The 24,839-nt window shown below is 32.1% G+C and overlaps 1 protein-coding gene across 5 annotated transcripts; it reads right to left on the bottom strand.

The window, feature by feature from the left end:
* Nucleotides 1-321: 321 nt before the first annotated feature.
* Nucleotides 322-24,285, bottom strand: LOC103580132 (mucin-5AC). 5 transcript variants are annotated; one of them, XM_053737240.1, is made up of 18 exons: nucleotides 24,184-24,285; nucleotides 23,086-23,176; nucleotides 16,016-17,303; nucleotides 15,473-15,948; nucleotides 15,145-15,198; nucleotides 14,690-14,818; nucleotides 11,581-13,029; nucleotides 11,029-11,172; nucleotides 6,430-7,479; nucleotides 5,754-5,912; nucleotides 5,552-5,635; nucleotides 5,314-5,481; nucleotides 4,484-5,077; nucleotides 4,311-4,391; nucleotides 1,522-2,371; nucleotides 1,216-1,424; nucleotides 874-1,146; nucleotides 322-767 (listed from the first exon to the last, which is right to left on the bottom strand). In XM_053737240.1, exons 2-18 carry the CDS (start codon nucleotides 23,173-23,175, stop codon nucleotides 696-698), a joined length of 7,170 nt encoding a protein of 2,389 aa, XP_053593215.1. In that variant the 5' UTR covers nucleotide 23,176; nucleotides 24,184-24,285; the 3' UTR covers nucleotides 322-695. The 5 variants fall into 5 exon arrangements, with proteins under 5 accessions (XP_053593215.1, XP_053593212.1, XP_053593209.1 ...); XM_053737237.1 differs by having other exon boundaries at nucleotides 6,814-9,339; XM_053737234.1 differs by having other exon boundaries at nucleotides 5,579-5,635; nucleotides 6,430-9,339.
* Nucleotides 24,286-24,839: the final 554 nt, after the last annotated feature.

Genomic DNA, 24,839 nt, shown 5'->3' on the forward strand with positions numbered 1-24,839 from the left:
TAGTATAACAAAAAATATGTTCTCCCACACTTTGGTTGGACGATGACGTTTGTCGAGATGATGGAAGTGCATCATGGTCATGATCATGAGAAAGTAATAATATTTTAGACATTTTTTTGCAAAAAAAAATTTACAGGAGAGGTATTTTAATGGATTTGATTGAGGTGTCAGACGTATTAAAATGTCAAACTTTTTTATTATACAAAACACAACACACTACAATATCATAGATTACATATACACAAAAAAACTATACAATAATACAATAATAATAATTATTATTATTAATTTAACGGTTGTTAAAATTAAATAAAAATTTTTTAGAATTTTAGGTACAAAAAAATTTTTTTTTATCATATAAAATATTTTATTTATTAAGACGTTGCAAATGTTTCACGAGTACTTTTTCAAAAATGAAATGTTACCCTAGAAACGTTTGCAAATCGTCGAAAAATATTAAACTTAAAAAACAATAATAATTTTTCATCTGGTTAAATGTTAAAAATTAACTAACGAGAAACAAATAGTCATATTATTTAAATGTAAAATTAAAACGATCACGCCTCGGTAGAGTAGTCTCGGTAGTTACAAGTAATCGTCAGATCATATCTAATTGATTTGTTGATTTATTTTATTTAAAAAAAAAACTTTTTTTATTTCACAATTGGCGCCGGATTCCATGATCAGGATGCAGACTAACCGCCGACGGCTCCTGTGACGTACTTAGTACTGTTTCTCACGAAAGACTGCAACTGATGTGCAGCTCCCTGATAAAAGTATTAGTATATTTAAATATGCGTGTATGTGCACTTACCTCTTAAAAAATTTAAAAAGAAAAAAAGAATTTAAAAAATTTTTAAATTATCTTCATACCGTTATTGCGGCACCGAGAAATTGACTAAAAACTCTGGTAGCTCCAATGGCAGCATTCAATACTTGATTCCTAACTCCTCCCCCACCAGAACTATTATCATCATAATCACTTTCACCCCTTGGAAATCCAAAATTAAAATTGCTAAATAGAGGCGGCGGGTAAGTGGAACTCGGCTGCCAATCAGAAGGCCTTGGCCTGGTTACTGATTTTTTTGTCGTCGCGATAACTCTAGTCGTAGATTGTATTGTTGGCATTGGAGTTACTTTAATACCCTAAATATATTTTTAAATCCCAATTTATTATGCTGTTAATATTTAACTATTTTTAATTACAAAACCAACCTGAAGTTGTTCTTGCAGGCGATTTACGGGAGTTGATGGTTCAATACCCTGGACTTTCAAAAGTTCAGCAAGTAACGCAGCATTATTGGAACCTGAATTCCCGGAAACTGAGGAAGGCGTACGGACTTTAGCCTGACCACTGAGAATCGATCGAAGAAATGTTTCATCATCTTGCGAAAGAACACTCGGTCCCTTCACGCCTTTTTTAGCTTAACAGAATCATACAATACAAAAAATTTTAACATCTTAATTTCCTAGAAATATTTTGGAAATAAAAAGAAAATATATCAAGTCCTAATTGTTTACCATTTTTTTGAGTATCATCCAAAAGTTCGAGTAAAAATTTAGCGTCATCTTCTGGTGAAAAAGTCGACGAACTGACTTTGCCGTCTTTTAATAAAGAATTTAAAAATCTGACATCATCTACATGCTGAGAAGCCGCTTGAACTTGATTCCGAATAGCCGGTGTTGGAATAACTAATTCCGTGATTTGTACGGGTCTGGAGGTTGTTGTCACTATAGGTTTCTTGGTAGTCTGCGGGGGCCTTCTGATTATAGGTCGTTGCGTTGTTGCTGGGGCAAAAATATTTCGTCCAAATATCGCCTGCAGTAAACTAGCTCCCAGTCCCAATGGTGCTGGAGTCGTTGACTTGGGTCTATTTATTGAATTTCCCGTAGTTGTTTTTACATAAGTTTGTTTTTTAGTAACAGGAATACTTTCTACAGATTTTAAAGTAGGTGGATGCGTTGGAAATGGTTTCCACGTAACTTGGGTAGAAGGTGTTACAGTTGTTGATGATGTGCTGGTGGTACTTGTAGTTGTACTTAGAGGAGTTGTTGTACTGGTACTGGTACTGGTACTGGTACTGGTAGTTGAAGTTGATATGGTAGGTTTCGAACTGGTTGTTTTGCTCGTTGGTGTTGTTGAAGTGACGTCAGTCACCGGTTTCCAAGTGAATGGTTCTGAAGTCGTGATTCTCGCTACTGGTTTTTTTGATGTCGGCTGCAGTAAATCGATTATTATCGGCGGCGACGACGAGTGACCGAAACTTGCCCGAGGAAATGCCTCCAATGAATTCGGCGAAATATTTGATGGTTGAATGGCTTTGGGTGAACGTGTTGGTCCGGCTGCTTTACTAAGCGCTAATGATAAAATCTATACCAAAATATTTATTTATTTTGTATTTATCATCATTAGTATAAATTAATAAATCCATTCATAGTATTTATATAATTTATATTTAAATTTTAAATTCAATTTAATTGAATAATCTGATGTTAGCACAAAGGATTAAAGGAGCTGAAGAATTAGTAAGTAATATAAGGAAACGGAGAAGAGAAGGAAGACTGACGTCATTCTTGTTACCTCGTTCAGTGCCAATGGCGCGTAAAACGTTAATTATCGTAGCAATCTGCCACAGAACGATTCACATAATTGCCGCATGAAAGACCAAGACGTTTAAAAAATAACCAGATAAAATAAGTAAAATAAAATAAAAGGAAACGAGTAAATTCTTTGGTGGAGTACACGCACGCGACCACACGTCGCGATAGATCGATAGACACGAAAATATATAGGGAAGAAAAAATAATAAGTGAGAAAAACAAGTTAAGGATGCCTCAGGGGCACGATTTGCCACAGTACCGAGAGGTCGAATCAGTTGGCAGGTGACCTCGCAACGATCGTGCAATTTTCTAACAACTTATGTCCATGTACGTGTCAATATACATATATAAACATATGTATGTAAGTATTTACGTCTCGGTACATTACGTTTATTCACTTTAAAAGAATGATTAAGTGTAATAACAAATCACGGAAAAACAAACGTGTCATTTTTTATATTTTTATTCCACAAACTACTCATGATCATGAGGGATGCGATTGGTAATTGATCTTGTTGATTTCTATCTCCCGTTACTTGTCTTGTCGTCAACATTCTTTTGTATGATTACATCTACTTATTTATTTATTTATTTATTTTTAAATTTCTTATTACAACTAATGTTCAAGAATAATTAAATAAAAAAAATAATAAATAAACGATTGAATTTTAAACACTTAGTCATTGATGTGTTTTACGACTCAACAATTAAATGAAAATTTTTCCACTAAACATTTTCATTATTCAAACATTATTTTTATTTTTAAATACCAATAATGATTAGCATTTAATTAATTAATTAACAGTCAGTTAATTAATTGATTGATTGATTAATTAATTAAAAATATATAGTTTACGCAAGCGCAATATTTTAAACTATATGATTAATCGTTTGATTCGAGATTAATCTTTAGAGTTAAAAGCTATTGGCAATATCTTAGCTGATAATTTTTCTCTGGTTCAATAATGACAAACGACTATTAGCTGATTATTTATTAAGTAAAAATATAAATAATAAAAAAAGGTTATAATAATAAGAAATTATAAAATCAGTGAATGTCCGAGTTGCCCCAACGTCTCGACGTCATCGGATGAAGGCCGACGGCAAGGACGTAACCGTACGTTCACCGTGACTAGCCGCTAAAGACGATAATAGTATACCCGCTACCGCTGTATCTAACCACCAGTTTATAGCTTTTAATCATATATATATATATATATATATATATATATATATATATATATATGTAGATGGATTGCGTTGGCGTTTCGAAATAAGAATTGACTCCGAGTAGTGACCCACGACAGAAAGACCCCCGTCTATATAAGTAAAACATATAAACAGCATTTGCGTTACAAACTATCAATTGATCTCAGCCCACCACCTGGTTCTCTATAATAAAAAACTATACCAACTCACTATATTTGACTCATACGGACGATTATTTTTTTATTTTATTTTTAACTTCTCGCTCGAACGCTCTCGCTATTGAGTTTACACAGCCGCGTACTCTTGGACTGTAAATAGCCGATTAAATAATAATAATAATAGTAAGCAATAGCAACAGCAACGGTAACCCTAAATGACGGGATATAGATTATGGAGTTGAGAAATACACTTGGATTAGATAAAGTGAGAGTGCAGCGACCAATTCTATTTCTATTTGATTATCTCGATAACAAGAATCCTCGTATGTTTAAGTAACTTACCTTGTTTGCTAACTGCCGCTCGACCTCGGTCAACGTCTTTGGAGTAGATCCTATTGAATTTAAATTGTCATGGGACTGGAGCTGGAATAAAGATTATGTTTTTTTTTTATTAGTCATTGAGATATTTGGCATTTAGCTTTTAATGAATGATATGAGTGTAGGAAGATAATTACCAGCGAGTTAAGGAAAGCTAGATCATCAAAGGTAGTTCCGAATGCCGTTTGACGAGGGATGTCTATTGTCGTCACTGGTGGCAGTGTTGATTCACTGATTGTGTTGGTCGTCGGTGGTGATGATGAGGATGCCGGTGAAGAAGTAGTTGGTGCGAATGTGGTAGTTGTCGAGGTGGTCGTTGGTCTACTGGTTGTAGTAGACGTCGGGGGTATTGTCGACGTAGTGGTTGTCGTTGTGGTAGACGGTGTTGTCGACGATGTTGTTGTTGGAGCAGCAGTAGTAGTAGTAGTAGTTGAAGTAGTAGTTGTTGGTGTTGTAGTAGTAGTAGAAGTAGTAGTTGTTGGTGTTGTAGTAGTAGTAGAAGTAGTAGTTGTTGGTGTTGTTGTTGTAGTTGAAGTAGTAGTTGTTGGTATTGTTGTAGTAGTAGAAGTAGAAGTACTACTGCTGGTGGTGCTGCTAGTGATGGTATTGGTAGTTGCATCAGTGATCGTGATCGAAGTGTCTCGAGCCAACTGGTTGGCGTCCAACACGGGGGTGAAGACCTCCGAGAGTGGATTTATGGGACGCGCCGTGATCGCCGATCTCGACTCGTCCTGTGTAACATAATTATGTGAGCGACGTTGATAATATCTACTACATTGGAATAATCGAGACCTGGACCTTTCTAGGACCAAACTTCATTCGCTAATGTGTATAAGAATATATATATATATATATATATATATATATATATATATATATATATATATATATATATATATATATATATATATATATATATATATATATATATATATATATATAAATATACTGTACTTAAGGTACTTACTGGAGTGTTAGATGGAACGGATGGTCTAGTTGTTATACCAAAGATCTGATCCAAGGGATCTTTCCACCGATAATTTGCCTGATCAATACCTTGCCCTTGAATATTATTATTGGTAAGAATATCCAGTGATGGCAGTAAACTAGTACCTGGACCTTCATTTGATGCGCTCTAAAAAAAATGCAATATTATTTAAAAATTAGTCATCAATATCAAAATTAGTAAGGGATGGGATACATACAGAAATAGAGTTTATTTCAACACTCACGATACGTGAATTATTTGACGGGAGAGAATCGTTGGTCCAGTAGTTGATAAACTTCTCCTGAAACAGCAAAGCGCCACCGCAGTGGTCGATTCACCAATGCCAATAGATTCCCATCGAGCATAAATCACCCACTGTCTTTTATCTTTTATTTCTCTATCTCTGTCTCTCTACTTACCTGTCCAATGTACACGGTACTGCGTTGACCTCCGGCCTCTTTAGTCCTGCTGGCCTTGTCCCTCTCAATGTCCTGAATAATACGACCACCCTGCGAATTTACGCTCGAGGGTGTCAAGCCCAAAGGTGGTCCAGCTGTTCGCGACGACGCGTCTGTTATCTATACCACACAATTATTTCATTAACATATTTTTTTTTTTAACAACTGCCCATTTATTTATTTTATCCCAAAATATATATAAATTATAAAGTAATAAAAGCCTTATTGACGTGCATTCAAGTGGAAAATTTATAACATGTGCGCTTCGAGTGCATAAAATATTTACAATTATACAAAAAAAATTTTATGTATACATATTTTTTTTTTTAATGTATGTATGTACAAGAATGAAATAAAAATATATGAGAAATATATCGTATTTCAAAGTATTAAGTCCCTGAAAATTAAGGCAAGCTCATTTATGTAAACTAAAGTCAAATAAGTTAGAGTAATTTGATATTTTAATAATAAAATACCGAGTGAATAAATATTTAAAAGTAATAAATAAATGAAAGGAAAGCGTTAAAATGCATTGCCATGAAATAAAATAAGTAATTAATGAATTTAAAAAAAAAAGTAATAAAGTAGTAAATAAATAATGAGATGCCGGTAATATTAAAAAAAACGATAGAGGTACCATTGTCGTAGTGGTGGGCTGGGTATTGAAGTTACTGATGCTGGGTATCAAAGTAGGGTCGGCAAACTGATTAGGGTCTTCATCAGCTCCAGTGGGATTGATAGAATTATCGGATAGTCCGAGATTAATCTGGCTACGGTAACCATCATTCATCTGGTCTCCACTAATATTGGTGAGTAGAGTCATGTTTGCCGGGCGATTATTAGAGGTCGCGGTGGCGTTACCATTGTTATTATTCATTTGCTGATTAACGATATTAGCCTGGTTGTTATTTATATTATTTTCAAGTAGAACCTGGGTCTGGGGCGTGGGCCTGTTAGTGGTTGTGCTTGTGCTAAGCGAAAAGACAACTTCTACCGGGTTGCTCGGCGGGTCCGGTATTACCGTTCCATTCGGGAACTTGCGCACCAGCTTGCCGTCTGGATATATCCCAAAGATGACGTACGGGCTGTCGATGTTTCGGGCGTCTATTAAATTATCCTCCGGCCGTTTTCGGACGATCGTTTTGTTCGGATAAATTCCGTAGACGTGGTAGTCTCGCAGAGGAGTTTTTGTCGATGAACTTGAACTCCAACGAGGTGCTGGAGTCATTCTAGAACCTCCAAAACGACCGGCGTATGCAGTTGTTGGTAGTGTTGTTGATGTTGTTGTTGTTGTTGTTGTTGTTGATAACGGAGTTGTTACTGACAACGATTCTGATGAATTGGCATCCGTGCTCTGGATTTCTGATGATGATGCTGTCGTCATTGTCTCAGGTAAAGCTGTTGTTGTAGTCTGCATAGTTGATGATGATGGTAATGATGATGATGATGATGGTGATGTCAATGATTGGGTGGTGGTAGGAATAGTTGTAGATTCTTCAGTTGATGGAGAATCAGTTGTAGTAGGAATTGAAAGAGTAGAGTCTGTGGATGAGGGAAGATTTGTTGTAGAAGGAATGGATGTTGTTATTGATTCTGATGAAGGAGAACTAGGTGTTGATGGAGGGAGTTGAGTCGTAGTAGATTGTTGAAAACTTGCCGTCGTTTGGGCAGTTGATGTGATTTCGTCCTGTAAAGTCGTAACAGAATTAGGATCCTCCGTGCCGACGGTAGTGGTTTCAGGGGCACGGGTTGTGATGGTTGTTGATGGATTAGTCGTTACTTCACTATCCCCTGGACTAGTTGATACAATATCTAATGTTTCTATGTTAGGAGTTGGTTCTATTACTTCTGGCTCTAATGTTGTAGTTATTATTTCGTAATTTAAGTTAGTCGTTACATTAGTATCGTCAGCTAATTCTGAGTAAGCTACTGTTGTAGTTATTTCTGAGTTAAGATTAGTCATTAAATTGTTATTGTTATTGTTGTTATTATTATTATTATTAATATCATTATTAGTAGTAACGTCAGTTGATGAGTATGTCGTGCTAGTTAGTGTCATATCTACTTCATTAATTTCTTGCTGAGGGTTTGATGTTACTATTTCTAAATTTGACATTGTCGTAATTTTATTATTTACAGAATCTGTTTGAGTACTCGATTGAGTAGTTTGTGGTTCTACCGAAGAAAAAATTTCATTTAATAACTCGGGGCTTTGTACAGTGGGTGAACTATTTTCAATTAAATTATCTAACATTGTGGTCGAGCCTTCTAGCAAATTTTTGGTAACTCCTACATCATTATCAATGTCTGTTAAATTTCTATTGTCTATAAACCCGCCTAACATTCGCGGGTCAGTGTCATTACTTGTCTGAGATATGTCTTTCAAAAGTGTTGTTTTTTCGTCTAATGAGAAAATTTCCATCAGTCGTTTCATCATTAACGACAATAATTCGTCGTTTATTGAATCAGGAGCATCAGTCACCGTTGCTTCGGATGTTTCATTGAAATCATTTGAGGATAATGTAGTTTCAACTGGAGACGTTGTTTGGTCAATTTCAAACGATTCACTGGAACTAGAAGTTTCGGTGGTTGCCATCGAAGTTTGATTCATTGTTACCGCACTCTCGGTACTGAGTGCTTCGCCCAACTGCGATCTAACTTCCAGTGAATCAGGTAACACTTTAGTAGTATCTAAAGCATCAGTAATTATTTCAGTTGTTGAAGTGACTTCCGCAGATTCTGTAGTAGAAATTGACACATCGGTTGTTGAAAAAGTTGTTGATATTATATCTGATGTAGCTGTAACTGCAGTACTTTCTGTAACTAAAGCTGTAGTGCTTTCTGTAACTGAAGTTTTATTTTCCAAACTCGCCATGATAATTTCCATAGCCGCTTGCGTGCTAGTAGATACCGTTGAAGTTTCATCAGATGTTGAAATAATTTCTTGGATACTCGTAATTACATCTGCTTCGGAAGTCATACTAACTTCAGTACTCATTTCAGTGGTAATTAAATTATCGTTTGTTGAAGTTACGAGTATCGGTGTAGTATTAAAAGAGTCAGGAATTCCTTCAGTGCTAGAATTATTAACAAACTGAGGGTCAAAAGGGCTTGGGTTTATCTCAGTGGTCTCAGGAGGACTCGTGCTGATATCCATGGCCTGTGTGCTAATGGTAGAACTACTGGTAGTTGTATAAGTACTCGTGGTTATTTCTGGCTGAACTGTTGTATCTAAAGATGGGGAATCCATTACCACTGTTAAATTATCGTTATCATTATCACTATCATTGTTATTATTATCATCCTTAATAATAGTAACTACTGGCTCTACGGTCGTCACTATTGTTTCAGTAGTAAAGTTATAAGCGTTATTCGAATCGTTAGAGTATCTATCAATGACGATCGCGTTGGCATCTACCTTGCCAACTCCACCTAGATGCTGCTCTATTTCATTATTTATGTTGACTGTCTCCAGGGCTTGGTAATAAGTTAGTACTTTGGGCTCGCCCGGGCTCGAAATCGAGACCGGTATCGATGGCTTCTTGGCCTGTAAACAAAAACGCGGTGCCAGGGTGCTGTACATTTTTTTTTTTTGCTAAAGTGCTTTAAGTGGAATGTTTAATTTACATTTAAGTACAAACTTTACACTACTTTACGCAAAAATTTAAACTAACTTCTATTTATAATTTGTGTATTCATGATTAATGATTAATGATTAATAATTAGTGATTAATGATTAATAATTAATAATTTAATAATAATTGGTGAATAAAATGTCTGTTAAAAATTTAGCAAGATTTACACATTACACCTGCTCATGTTTAAACAACGTTTGAGCATAAGATCGTTATTGTAGTTGTCTAGCAATTTAAAGTTCTGAGAGCAGCTACTATCACGCTTGACTTGACTTCTTTATCGTCGATATATTTCATCCACCTACACTGCTCCAGATCTCACGGTCCCAGCTCTCAGCAAGCGGGTGTGTTATGTAGTTTGTATTATTAAATTTTTTTATTATACAACTATTTTTTTATTTAAATTTATTTATTTGTTTTTATGTTTTATGTACTTATATTTAGATTTATTTATACAAGCGCTCTGTTTGTATTATGAGGGCAATAAGAAAGTGACTGTGTAGTAATGTTAAATAAAGTAACGTCGCAAATCGATTTACTTTCTCTGCAGATAACTGTTATGTACAAAAAGACCTTTTTGATAATTTTCAAGTAATAAAAAAATAAATTATGAAAATTATCTGAGTGACGAATCAAATAGAAATATTAGGGGCGGCGAATAGTTCGAACTTACGAATTATTTGTATCAGATCGAATTGAACTATGAATCGAATAATTCAAACTTGAATAGTTCCAAAGCTTTCGAATATTCAAAATTTTTTTTTCAATGACTTGAAATTGTAATAGTTTTGTCCATTAATTTAATTTTTTGTCGAAGATAAGTAGGGATCAGACACGAATCTACGCAAAAATCATTTTTGGTTACTTTAAAAACCAAGCTCTCCATTAAATAAAAATTTTGTATTTGAAAGCTGACCAGATTTTTCTCGATTTGAATCGAGTAATTTAAAAAGTCACAAACAATTCAAAAACTTTCGGATGTTCCTAAAACTGACGAATTATTCGAAAAGTTTCGATTAATTCGGAAATTCGGATTTTAAATCAAATGGTTACATTCGATTCGATTCAAATCCGATTTACACAGCCCTAATAAAAATACTAAGCCATTGTGAAAGATGGAGTTGATATATACTGTCAGAATGTAAAAAAAAATATGATTAAAGTGTATGATGTTTAAATTGTAATTTTTTTTTTGTCAAAGATGTATAGGTATTGTAAAAAATTTATTTCCGAGAACTGTTTCAAAGCTACGAGCTATAGTTTGAAACATAAAATATCGCACCACGACGATCGTAACTTGAACAAACTGAACACTACTCTTCTATTTTGCAATATTTTACAGTGACAGTAAAAAGAGAGCTGTGCTTGTTGCTGCTTTCGCTTGACAATATCTATCGCACATTTATTATTACAATGGTGCAATAACACTTTACTAAATCGTGACGATAACTTTTAGTTTTAATAAAATTATCAAGAAAAATAAAAATATATTTTTGATATTTTTTCAATAATTAACTCAATAATTATCTGAAGTATACAAAACATGCATGTTCTATTGTTTGTTTAAATAATTGTCAATAATCGTAATAAATAAATCATACCTGATTATCTGAAAGTGGAGTAGTTGAAGTAACTCCCGTTGAATTAGTACCACTAGGTTTCCGAACAAAGAATTCAACTCCACGATATTTCGCGCTAAATCTCGGAGGAGAACCACTTGGTGTCACTCTGGGAACTGATAAACTCTGAAAATTATATTTAACAATTAAAAAAAAAATTTTTCTTTGTTACAACAGATCATTTACTGTAAAAAATTTTTCGACTTGGTGTAGTGTAAATTACTCGGTGTAAAAATCACGTGGTGTTAAATTGAGTCCATTTTTAACACTGTTATTTTCACAGTGTAATTATTGATTGAGTAGTTAAAAATTTTCAATGCTCATTTGTTGCTCACTAATCAAAATTATAACGATGAGTAACACGGAATGGTGTAAAAGAAGTAAATTACACCGTGTCAAAATTACACGTGTGGATAATTTACACCGAGGATTTTTTACACCGCTATTTCACACTACCCGGCCGTATAAAGTTCTCGGGAGCAATTTTTACACTAAAATTTTTTACAGTATTCGAATGATAGCAATATATCTTACCGCGTTGTTAACATTGCTGTAAGCAGCAGCAAACTCTGGAGTTTTAGCTCCCAAAACACTCAACAACGGTGCAACAGTACTTCTAAGCTGCTCTAACAAACTAATATTAGAGCTGATCAAATAAGTGCTCTTTGTCGGATTAAATATATTAGAATCAGAATTACCGCTGCTGCCTCGACTTATCGAGGATATACCAGTCGAGTTAAGTGATCCTTCAGAATCAATTTTACTCTCGGTTGTATTTGAAAGTTTTAAACTCAGCGCGGGTTCTTGTTTTACCGACCGCTGTGTCGTGTTTTCAGTTTTAATCGACGCGTGGTATCGCGGTGTTATGGCAACACTCGCGAACTCTTTCTTTTCTGCCGGCTCAGGTTTAACTATTTGAATTTTCTCGCGTTTATTAACTTCAGCTTTCCATTCTTCAGACGTCTTGATATCTCTAGTTATCTCTTGCGAATTTATTGACACAGGTGACACAAGATGACGACGGTATGTTGCTGTTCTCGATCGAAAATCACGTCTCCGTAATTTATCTTCGACTTTCAAAGACTTTTCCGTTGTCTGCTGAAATTTTTCAGTACTAGAACCCACCGAGTATTTGTTAGCTTTCTTTTCAAATTTATTTGACGAAATTCCGGCTGTGATTTCGGTATTATTGTCAAGTTTCCTGGACGGTTCTTGCCAATTTTTGTCAACGTGAGCGGCATTCCAGTGCCTGGGTCTTTTGGTTGCTTTCAATGAAGAACTAATAGAACTTTGTGTGGTTTTTTCTGCATTAGTTGACTTAGAAGTTGGTTCTTGCCAATTTTTATCAATATAAGCGGCATTCCAGTGTCTAGGTTTTTGAGTTGGTTTCGATGAAGAACTAATAGGATTTTCTGTGGTTATTTTATCAGCACTTGTTAATTTTGTTGTTGGTTCCTGCCAATTCTTATCAATGTGAACAGCATTCCATGCTCGTGATCGTTTGGTTGTAGTCGATGGTTTCTCTGTCGTTGCTATTGAATCGTTATTACGTACAGTAGAAGTTGATTTAATAAATGCTTTTATATTTTCAGTTACTCTCTCTACTTTATTGTAAATAACTGGTTTAGTTGTAGGCGTTACTTCTTTACGATACTGTCGAACTCGAGTAGTTTCTCCGACTCTAGTGTTTCCTCGTTCAACGCTTTTGCTGGTACGTGAAAAACTTCCGTCAACTTTAGTAGCTGTTACAGTAACAATTGATTCTGGAGTCGTTGATGTTGTTGATGATGCTGTTAATCTTGAGTTACTGTATCTTTTAGGAGCGCGCTGTTTTTTTGAATCGCTGACGTCAACTGAAGCTGCTGATGTTGATGAATTCTCCAGAGATTCTGACTCCGGGTTGACTTGTCGCCGTGCATTTGCCAATTTTTCCCTTGACCTCACAACGAAACTCGGGTTCCCTGCCTCTAGATTCTTTGGACCCTGAAAATTCTTGAGTTCGTCTCTAAAGTCAACTCAATAGGCCACTTAATAAAAGTCAACACTAAATAGGCCACTTAAGAGAAAGAAAAAAGTCCAAGCATTTATCACGTGCATTTTTTAATTAAAATATTTATTTTTTCTTGCATTATAACCCGCAAGCTAAAATAAATTTAAATCCGTTGCCGGTTTTTGCGCTACATGCATTTATCACAGTGTTATAAAAACTGTTTTTTTTTTTTTATTGTATTTTTAACACAGCTGCAATTAAAAACAAGCAAGCGACCATTGTCCTCGTTTTTTTTTTTTTATTATTTATTTTTTTTTAATAAAATCATTCACTCTAAAGCACTCGGGATTAATGATTGCAAAATAATAATTGCAGAGTAATTTTATTTGATAAATTAAAAACTAATAATTAATGTTTATAATTAATAAAAAAAAAAAAATAATAGTATTTTAGTTTATTGTCTTTTTTAGCTAAAAAAAAAAAAATTTGTTGCTCAATAAATTTGTTGCAGAGAGAAATTTAATTAGGGTAGACGAGGTCACGAAAGGGCTCACCACGAAAATATGAAGACATCCACGATAAAAACGGCTGCGCGAAGACAGACCACATTGTGATGAATGACGATACCAACTGTAAATAGTTTTAATCTATTTTTTATTTTATTTTTTAATTATTAATATTTTTATTTAGTAAACCACAAGTAATAACTATTTTAGCCATCAACTTAATTGGTTTAAAAGTTGAGAAAAAAAAAATATATAAATTTTAAAGGATTGTGTAATTAATAAATAGTTTTAAAAATTATAAATGAGCAACGACATTTTAAAATCGCGAGTAGAAAAAAATAATAAAATATTTAAGTGAAATAATTTAATTACGCAATATTTTTCTCTGAGATCGAGAGCGAGAGCTCTCGCGATCAGACCGAATCGCGTTCACCTCGTTGTCCACCTCCATTAACTACAATCTACTTCGTTACTTTCTCCATCAGCAATAGAAAGAGAGAAATATAAACATAATAAAGTAAATAATAATGATAATCATAACAAAACAAAAAAAAACAGATACGAGACTGGGGCGACTCCGGATATACCGCAAGGTTCAGACAGTTTTTGCTCTTGGCCGAATTTCACACACACACTTGTTCGTTCTCACTTTCAGGGTTTTTGTGGGTAATAAATAATAATAAAAGGAAATAACATAAATTGAATTCATACTACAACAAAGTTGTACAATTACACAAAACAAATTCCCTTCATTAACCAATTTTTTATTATCCTTTTGTTTTTATGTCACCTTGAAGCTTTTATCGCCACCTGTTTCTCTCAGTATCAAGAAAAGACCTCAATTAACTAATTCTAATTTATTAAATTTTTAATTAATCTGACCAAAATTTATAAAAATTCAAATATTTTTGACTGAATTTTCAAAATACCAACGAAGTCTTTTCTTGTAGAACAAAAAAAAATTATCTATTCTGTAGACACGCTTGTAGGCAAAAAAAAACAGCTGGATGTACCCAAGCAAAAAAAACAGTAATTGCCCATCTTCAATTGATGATAATTGATGCCTACAATAAAGCTCACAAAAAATCTGTCTATATAATCTACAAAACAAAAAATAAATCATCACTCTTGAGTAAGAACATCTTACTTCATTTGCCTCGTAATTTTCCAGGATCGCCGAGGAAATAGAACCTGCCGAAGACTCATTGACATCAGTATGTTTGCCCAGTGGGTCTGTGGGCTTGATCGAGCGCGTTTGACGAGAGATAGTCAGATCCTATCGATGAACGTATCAAGGATGATTTTAAAATTAATCATACTGTTATATTTTCTATTATCAAACCCTTTAAAAGCTTCACTCTACTATTCTATTGGTTTTCTTTTTTCATTTTCTTTTCCATTTCCTTTTCTTTTATTTAAAATATATTATTGCCACACCGAAGCATTAAACGTAATGCATTTGGGATTAAAAGACTCCAGTTAAATTTAAAATGAATTAATTTTATAATGATTAAACATTCATGCTGACGAATGCAATTAATTACATGCAATGAAGGAGGTATATAATTGGAGTGATAAAGTTCAAGAGAAAGTTTGCGTTACCTTGATGACCCTTGAAGAAGACTCGGACCCAGATTCTTTCACGCTATTATTTTTCTGAAACATAAATGAGTATACTATTAATTTACAATTGATTTAAAGTCATCTGGGATTTCATAAAGAGCAAATATATTATAAAATATCGTAATGTCAGTAGCGTAATTTAGCAAATACATATTTATGTTTATAAAACTTTTAAAGACATTAAAATAATAGCAGCTTGTCAATACGTCCAATTCTTTTAACTCGATTACAGATAAATATCTATCAATTATTACTCATAACATTAAAGACTAGACACGAAATCAAGTGCTTAGCATGTAAAGATTACCAATTGCGCAAGTTTAGCCTTGAATTCCGGGGGATAATTATCGCTCTCTTCAATCTCTCGGTTGACTTTTAGAATAACTGAAGCTTTATTAAAAACTTTGTTCCCTCGGTGCCGTGGATTTATTGTCGTTGATGGAGGATCAGATGAAATTTCGTTGCTGATAGTCGTAGCTGATGGTGTTGTTGGGTTGGTGGTTGTGGCTGATGGTTCTGTTTTATTATTTTTTAAATATGGACGTCGGTTAAAAGTCCATGCAGGTGTTACGCGAGCTGTAGGCGTTGAACTGGGACTAGCTAGGCTCGTTGAAGTCGTAGGTAAAGTTGGTGGTGAGGGTGCGACAAATTTTCTGCCGCGAAAACCCAGACCGCGGTTGAAAAAATCTTCCTTTGGCAAAGTTTTTATTGCTAACTTTGATGCCCGACGATTACTCGGAAATTCTGTTGACGGTTGCAATGTCGAAGGAAATAAAGTTGTTGCTGTAACACAGTAATTAAATTAAATAAAATGAAATAATTTGGTCAGAAATAATGAAACTTTAAGTACCTTCTTCGAGTAATGTTGTTGAAGTAGCAAACTCTGTGGAAGATTCTGTTGTTGATAAAACAGATTGTTTAGTTTGTGATCTAGAACGAGATCTCGGTGACCCAGTACCGAGATTATTTGATTTCACAAGTTTTATTTTATCGGGTACCCTTCCGCGTCGATCTAATTTATTTTTATCTGACGCAATATCTCGAGATCGAGCTTCGATTTTAAACTTTTCAGACGTTTCACTTCTCGGCTCTAAACTTCGCCCGCGACTTCGTCTGCTTGACGTAACATGTGCGGAAGTCGATTCTGAACTTTTAAAAGACTTTCGAGATTTAGTTTCTTCTGGGTTACGCTTCGTATTCGATTCCTCAGATTCATCAAGTGAATTACCGTCAATTCTGTCGACTGTCTTCGAAGAAATTCTTTTACTACCACGTGCAGAAGTTAAAGAACTATCACTTTTATCGGTCGCGACATTTCGTGATCTTCCTAGAGCTTTTCTACTTCTCGAAGGAACACTCGGAGCAGTTGAGCCATCAGTGGAAAAAGAAACTCCGACATTAACTTGATTCGAATTTGATAAATCACTATCATGTCTTCTTGAATTTCTTTCAGTGCTACGTCTTACGTCACTTTTAATTACTCTATCTGGTCGTTCAGATGACGTTGACGAACTTTCAGCAGTTCGTAAAGAAACTCTTGAAGAAAATCTACTAGACTCTTTAAAATTTGCCGTAGGCGTCGTCTGGATTTTTCTTCCGCTTCTGAATCTAGACTTTTCAGTAACGTCATCAACTAAATCAACTGGATCAACGGAATCACTTCGTCTCTGAAATTCAGTTCGCGAATTTCGAGACGGAAAATTTCGTTGACTTCTACTGTTTGTACGAGAAACATCAGGAGCTTTAAGATTTATTTCTTCATCTCTATTCTTATTATTATTATTATTCCTATTGTTATTAATATTTCTATTAGCAGTAGGCTCTGGCAAATATCGTCGATCCTCACTAGCAGCTCTAGTTAAATCGTCGCGATTAACTTCACTTCTCGGAGTCTGACGTCTCCCTAAATATTGCGTAACTGTTTTAGAAATTGGAGTATTTTTTTCAGTTGTTTCAATCTTCGGATCATTCGATCGTTGATAAATAGACGTGTTTGCACGATTTGTTATTTTGGTACCCCGACGTGTTGACCTAGATGTACTGGTGAAAGGCTCGGGGGTGGTCTCGAGTCCTTTTGCGGCCTTGGTACTGAATCGAGAAACTCCACGGCTTCGTACAGTCGTATCTCGAATTTCATCCTAAAAAATTATTTTAAAAAGTATATTAAATTTATTTATTCTGAATAAATCAGTCTTATATTGACAATTACAGTAATGGGATAACGAGTTTATGCTAATATTAAATTATTTTTTAAAATTAATAATGGGTTGGCTTGATGTCTGGAAAAATTATGTCCCAGAAACATATTTTACTGAATTGAAACAATGAAACCTGTCATTGGGACGATGATTGAACTATCTAATCAAACTATCTTCTTAGTGTCAAAGGCTTCAAGACCCTATGATCTATGCAAATTCGTAACAGAAGAAATATTGTTCCCATTAATTATATACGAATCGTAAAAAAAAATTTATGTTTCTTGAGACGCAATCGTGCACGACAAAAATTATTGAAGCATTAATTAACTTTCTGACCAATATAACAACGAAAAACAACACGAGGAAGAAGAAGAAAAACGATGAGAAGGAAGTTAACTCCAGTCTTGCTACACTAACCTGTAATTTCTTAATAACTAAACCAAACAAAGTAACCGATAAATTGACAACAGCTATTTAATTTTTTAAATAAGTGAGTAATGGAATCTTTTGTAACATTTTTCTTCAATTGTTGATCTACTGTTTTATTTCACACGATATTAATTCTCGATTTTCGATAAAATTCTTCTATCATAATATTTTTATTTTATCTGAAACGGATTTAACCAGTAAATTGTGTTTTAAATTCTTTGTAATTAAAGATAGTAATCAATAAAAATAAATATGAAAATTATCTTTTGCTAAAAAAATCATCAGCCATGAACTCATGAGAGATATTATTTTTTTCTTTTGTTTAAATAATAAAATTAATTTTAAATATTTCGTAATATGTTTCGTGATCATTAAATACTTATAAATTGCAATAGAATACTAAGACGAGTCATGTAATTATCACGAACAACTTGTATAGTTTTCCAAGGATCAAATGAAGATTCTAATTACCCCTTGTTTGAGAGCTTCGTGATAGATTTAATTAGATGCATATCAATACTCAAGGAGCGTGTGATGTATAGAGTAAATTATTTTAAACAAAGCGTGTGAAAAATATATATAATAAATAATTATTACACTCTAAAAAATCGGGAGTGATTACGGATCTTATTTCAATCCGGATTCACTCCATCACTAGGAGTTGGGGAATTTTTTTTAAAAAATCACTCTGCATACGGGGTAAATAGGGAGTTTGTTTTTTCATCGGAGTGATTTTGAATTTATTTAAATCCGCATTCAATATGATTTGAAATTTTAGTATTAAGATAAACTTCCCTTCGGAGTAAATTTCGAATCCAGGAAAAATGGCGCAAAAATTTTTTTCTCGCTCTAAAAAAATTTTCAATTTATAACGCAAAAAATTTCTTAGGTCAGGCAAAAATTTTTCGTGCCAAAAAATCATTTTTTTTTTTTATGTATACTTAAAATGTACAAAAAATTTTATATTTGTGTCAATTTATTATACAACTTTTTTTTTCTTTTTATTACAAATTGACTTATCAGTTAACTGTTAATATATATATTTTTCAGTTAAATACGGTATTTAATATGTGTTATTAACAGTCTTTTAATAAAATATTTAAAGAAACAGTAAATTGCAAAATATAAAAGAACACTAAAGAGTAAGTGTGACTTGAAAAGTTGTTCGAGGCCCCAATAACGAAGGCGTGGCCATGCTAAAATAAGAGAAAAGGTCCTTTCACGTATAAACACACATGACGATGGGTGATATACCATACCGTAATTTATACACGCAAATATACTTAATAAAAATGTTATACAATCTCATTTTGTTTAGTACGTAAGTTAATTATACTGCGAAAAAAAAATTTTAATGTAAACATATATAAAAAAAAAAGTTAATTTCATGATAACATTTCTTAACAGAATTAATGTCGCTTGAGTTTCACAACTCGATCTCCAACTGTCCATCAGTGTTATGAAAAAAAACAAATCCATAAAAAAATAATAATGTTCTTTGGACTCGAGATCATCGACCGTCCTCATATTGATCCTTTCGATTTCTAAAGAATCACCTTCATCACTCACTGTTCACTCTCATATCAACTCTACATAAATTAATTTACATGAGGTATCTCATGTTAATTTAATAATTTATATACTAAAATTTATCTTTACTTTCTAATCAAAATAATTTCATAAGTTTTTTATTTTAATTACAAAACACTTTTTTCAATAAAAAAATGATCATAATAATTATTAAATCTCGGATATTTATGTCATATATTCTATATATATTTTTTTAATGATTATGATAATTATTATTTGTTTTCTCAGTTAATGCAAATTTTTTTTCATTTTTTATCAAGTGAAATCTATGCCCGTTTCACTTTTAAACCAGTCCATCAATTTTCCATTCCGCCACCCTTGATCGATAATTATTAACGGAAGTTATCCGATGCTCGGCTAAACTTCCGTAGCTTAAATTATTGTCGTAATTGACAATCGAATATAATAATTAAATTAACACTTATCATTTATATTAATACCGAGTCAATTATGTGTATCAAGTCTACTACTATTATCTATAATAACAGTTTTCGCGATTAATAAGTAATAGAAATGCGAAAACGCAAGTAACTAAAAAAATAAAAAAAAAAAAACACGAACAAAATAACCGGTTAAAATAATCACGTGACGTTGAATTTATTCATCAAAAGAGGAATTGGCATACATGTAAGTATATTACTGTTGGGTTTATTTAACATGCTCTCGGCGCACTTAACCCGTTAAAAAAATAATATGCAAGCATTATCCTCATATATTAGCTATGCTTGTTTGCTATACTCAAGTGAGCACAGGTGAGCATACGTCAGAGCATACTGCACTTGCTACGCGTCTTTACAGACAAAGTGCCTGCGAAATAATTGCGTCTTACTGATTAATATCTACATAAGTTAATCCATATGTTTATCATAACATATATAAAATATTTAATACATATACATATGAATGTATGTGTAAAAATATATTGAGAAATTATAGAAGAGTAGGACAAAAGAGATTTCGCAAATAACAGTGGCATCTAGTGCAAAAACTGCAATAACCATCAATTATTATCAGTCTTGTTCTTTATTAAATGATGAAAAGTACTTTGTACTTTTTTATTCTCTACTTGTCGATTTTTTTACTCATGTCAATGTTTACGCATCGGTGATGTGCAATATAAACTATTTGAAAGTTGTGCCTCCGTTTTAATTTTTTATCATTATCGCATTTAATGTAAATTACAAATAAAAATAAGATTTAGCACTTTAATTAAATGTACTTGTAATAATAATTGCAATTAATGAATTTCAGAGATCAAACGAGCGCGTTATTATACAACTTAATTTCTCACGGAAGATAAACCATTTAATTAAATAATTAATAAATTAATGAAAATAAAAAAAAATCAAACGTGATCTGAAGTAAATTTTTTTACAACTTTTTATAAATATGTATGAAGTTTTAAAAAATTTTTTCAATGTTATGAAAGTACAGTTTTCTTTAATAACATTTAATTACTTCTGATTTATTATTCTTGTTACTTTGTAATTAGATTACTATGACTGTGAATTAAAAAAAAAGTTAATAATTTTCTAATAAATTCAAAGATTTAAATTAAATTAAAAAAAATATATAGATATATATATTTATTATAAATATATCGTCCTTGCACTGGTTAGACAGTAGTATTTACGAGGACAGCAAGTATCTGAACTCTATAATACATTACTTCGATCCTTCATCGTTTAGTTTACCACAACATGAGTTGTAAAAGAGAGAGGATTTATTTTTTATTATGCAAATTTTTTTTTTATTGTTATAAATTATAATACAACATAACATTTTGATTGTAGATATTTGAATTGTTGCACATTGCAATGCACTTAATAGTATTAATAAAAATACTAAAATTGAGTAAATGGTCATCATGTCATGCTCGCAATTTTATGTTTAAGTATTTCAATATAATATATATATATATATATATATATATATATATATATATATATATATATATATATATATATATATATACATCTGTCTCTATAGATGATAAAGTTAAAAAAAAAAAAAAATAATAATAATAATAATAATAATAATAATAATAATAATAATAATAAATCAAAAACGGAACGTAAGAAATAATCAATTATAATTACGCAAGATAATGAAGAAGAAATTTATAAATAAGGAAGTTATTTTTTTGAAAAAAAGTATTGCATATATTAATAATTATATTATATGAGTTGTGAGATGTACAAGAGATGGTAAATATTTAATAATATAATATATGATGGATATTTTAAATGAAATGTAAGAAATGTAATCCTGTATCAGGATATACGGTTAACACAAAAGTGATACGATAAACTCGCGGAAAACCTGCTCTGTAATGTTCTCGTTTGTGTGTAATGTATAACAAGCGGCACGCTGGATTGCTCGAATCGGTAGTATGTAGCATACGGCATAGTCTACTTAACTTTCCACACAGATTAATAAACTCAAATAGACAATTCCTTCAACAGTAATACGTCATTTATGTGAGTGAAACATTTTCACGCTTTATGAAAGTCATTTTTTTATTTTTATTTATTACTATATATTTTTATTATTTATTTATTTATTTTTACTAAGTAAAAGATACTAAAATACTTTATTAATAAACTAATGAATCTATTCATTCGCGTTTATAATCTATTATTTCCCGTTCCTTATTACACGAGTATAAGTAAATAAGAGGTATTATAGCGTGCACGTGCCGAAAGGTTGTGTCCTGATTATACAATAATATATATTGTCACGTGTTATGATTTCTGCAATATTCGCAGCTTTATATTTCATTAAATGATTTATCATTAATCTATTAAACCGATATTTTATCAAAAATTTTTTCCGTATTTATATTTTAAATTATTCAAATAAATATAATAAAATATTTTATTTATATTAATTCAGAACAAAAAAATTTACGACACAGATAAAAATTGCAGGGAAATTTTATTACACCATACAGAAATCGCGGTCAAGATGTTAGAGAGATAAATTGAAAGAACTTTAAAAAATAATAATGTGTAAATGTAAACAGTAATAAGATAAAAAAAAATAATTCATATGAATAAAAAATGAAATAGAGAAAGCTATTGACTTTTGACAATTTAAATCAAATAGTTGATAGCTCGATAATCAACCGGAAAATGACAGTTCAAAGATGGCACATAGAATGCACCCATACATATATATATATATATATATATATGGTTCAATAAATTGCATGGTGATTGGTGATTATGATGATGATGATGTACAGATAGGATATCTATCTGTCAAGAGAAAGCGACTACTTGACAATAACACACATACTGTATTTACAAATATATATAAATAATAAAAATATATTTATAATAATTTAAAATTATTTTTCTCAAATAATAATCATCTGTCTGCTTATCCAAGCATACTTATATTGCTTCCGTTCCTTTAATTAGACGCACGCATCTTATATTATGCAATTTCTAAAAATATATTAGTTTCCGGTATTCAATGTTTTTTACTATTAAGTAATAAAAAACAATAATAACGACAATTTTAACAACAAAAATATAATTACGAGTTATAAAAAAAGTATGTGCTATTGAAATGTTTTAAGATAAATTTAAATTTAATTACCGGGTTTTGCAATGCGCCTACGGAATTAATTTAAAATATCGTTTAATTAAATGTTATTAAATTTTAACATAAGATTTAAGTAAATATAAGTACTTACACGAGTGGCAGGTCCACGCAAGCAGTGACTCGTGACAAATAGCAGAGCCAACACGAGGGCTACCGCAAACCACGAAGACCTCCTCGCCATTCTATAAAATTATAAACATCAAACAAATGTCACTTTCGAAATAAATGAGGCCAAAATAATTATTAACGAGTTGTAATTATTTTTTTTTGTTAATTACACTCATAAATAAATATATTATTGAATATAAATATTTCTTAAATATTTTTTTTTAAATTGAAAGACCTTGGACTTGAGATTAAATTTATTAATAACAAGATATTCGTGACTTGTTTTGAAGTATAGATTGTTCAAGAGAAAGGATTAAGATGTGCGGATAATAGAATACACCAGAAACCGTTAGAGATTACAGTAATAGATTTTAATTCAATGATTCACTTCATTCAACATCAATCTGATACATTTTTTTTAATTTTCAATAATTATTATTATTATTTTATTTAAATTAAATATTTGTTTAGCTTTTGTTTAAATATTTAAATTAAATTTTTAATAATAAAATTAATTAAGCATAAAGGACTGATAGCTACAAGTGAAAATATACTTTCACACTATTCAAATTATTTTATAAATACACAATTGCAATAATTAAAAATAGTCATTTAAATTTAGTATTGTCATGTGTTGATATAATAAAAATGAAAATGAAATAAGAATTTTAAAAAATGAATTCTTTACGTAAGTTATTAAAAAGTACATCTGGTGGAATAAGTCATATAGTCGTGAAAGTGGACTAGTGAGACCAATGAACGAACATGCGGTCAGTTAATCCCATTTATTCGTTTAATATTCCACAAGCCTGTGCTCGGTCTTGCCAACTATCAACGTGGGACTTTTGAATTATTTAAATCAGGATTTTAAATTATTTTTATTTATACTTTTAACTGAAAAATTTCCTGCAGCCTGTGTAGCTTGAAAGTAATCATAAGAATTTATTATTTATGGACAATAACTTGAAATGCCCACTGGCGTTTCTTCTAATCAACATGTAAATTACTGATAAAATAATAATAATAATTTTTCATAACACTTTTAAAAAAAAACTGTAATTTAAATTTACAAATTTATTACCTTTTACCGAATAAATTTAATCCAACTTCAACATATCACAGCTCGCGGATTTTGACTTAAAGTAATAAATAAATACACAGCACTAATAAAAATAAAATATTAAGTAAAAATTTTTTTTAATCACATTGAATTGTTTAATTTAAAAAAAAAAAAAAAGTTAATTAAATTTTTTTTGTTTATTTAAATTGTGTGAATGACTTGTGAAATCCTTTGATGAGGACAAAATAAAAAAATGATGAGACACTTGTCTTAGATCATTTTAGCCGGTTCGGAGTACAAGAGTACGTAGAACAACAGTAAGTACGACAGTCTATGGTGTAGTGTCGAAGACAAATGGAACTCGATCGAATGGCCATGTCAAAAAACCGGGGCTGGGGCAGGAGCAACAGGCGAGGGAAAAGACAGAGACAAAGACAAAAACAAAAAGAGAGAGAGAGAGTGTAAGCAAGTAAGTAAGCGAGTGGATAGGAGAAAAAGTTAAAATAAAAAAAAAGTACGAGTGTGCCAAGAGACTGTGGCATTTTCCCTTTCGCTCGTATATATCGTACCGTATATTGGACTTTAGTTGCTGCCCTACTACTGGAGATTGCTGGAGTGGAGACCAACTGAGTGGCCCCTTCCATTGGCGATCCTTAAGAGCTTTGGAGGACTGGGGG

The sequence above is a fragment of the Microplitis demolitor genome, chromosome 1 (genome assembly GCF_026212275.2).
Source record: "Microplitis demolitor isolate Queensland-Clemson2020A chromosome 1, iyMicDemo2.1a, whole genome shotgun sequence".
Lineage (NCBI taxonomy): Eukaryota > Metazoa > Arthropoda > Insecta > Hymenoptera > Braconidae > Microplitis > Microplitis demolitor.

Excerpts from the sequence above, each read along its gene's own strand:
- LOC103580132 (XM_008561783.2), bottom strand. The coding sequence starts at position 23,175 with ATGGCGAGGAGGTCTTCGTGGTTTGCGGTAGCCCTCGTGTTGGCTCTG. Across the intron at positions 5,913-6,429 it reads AGCCCACCACTACGACAATG|ATAACAGACGCGTCGTCGCG; the intron begins GTACCTCTATCG and ends TGTGTGGTATAG. Across the intron at positions 2,372-4,310 it reads AGCGGCAGTTAGCAAACAAG|ATTTTATCATTAGCGCTTAG; the intron begins GTAAGTTACTTA and ends ATTTTGGTATAG.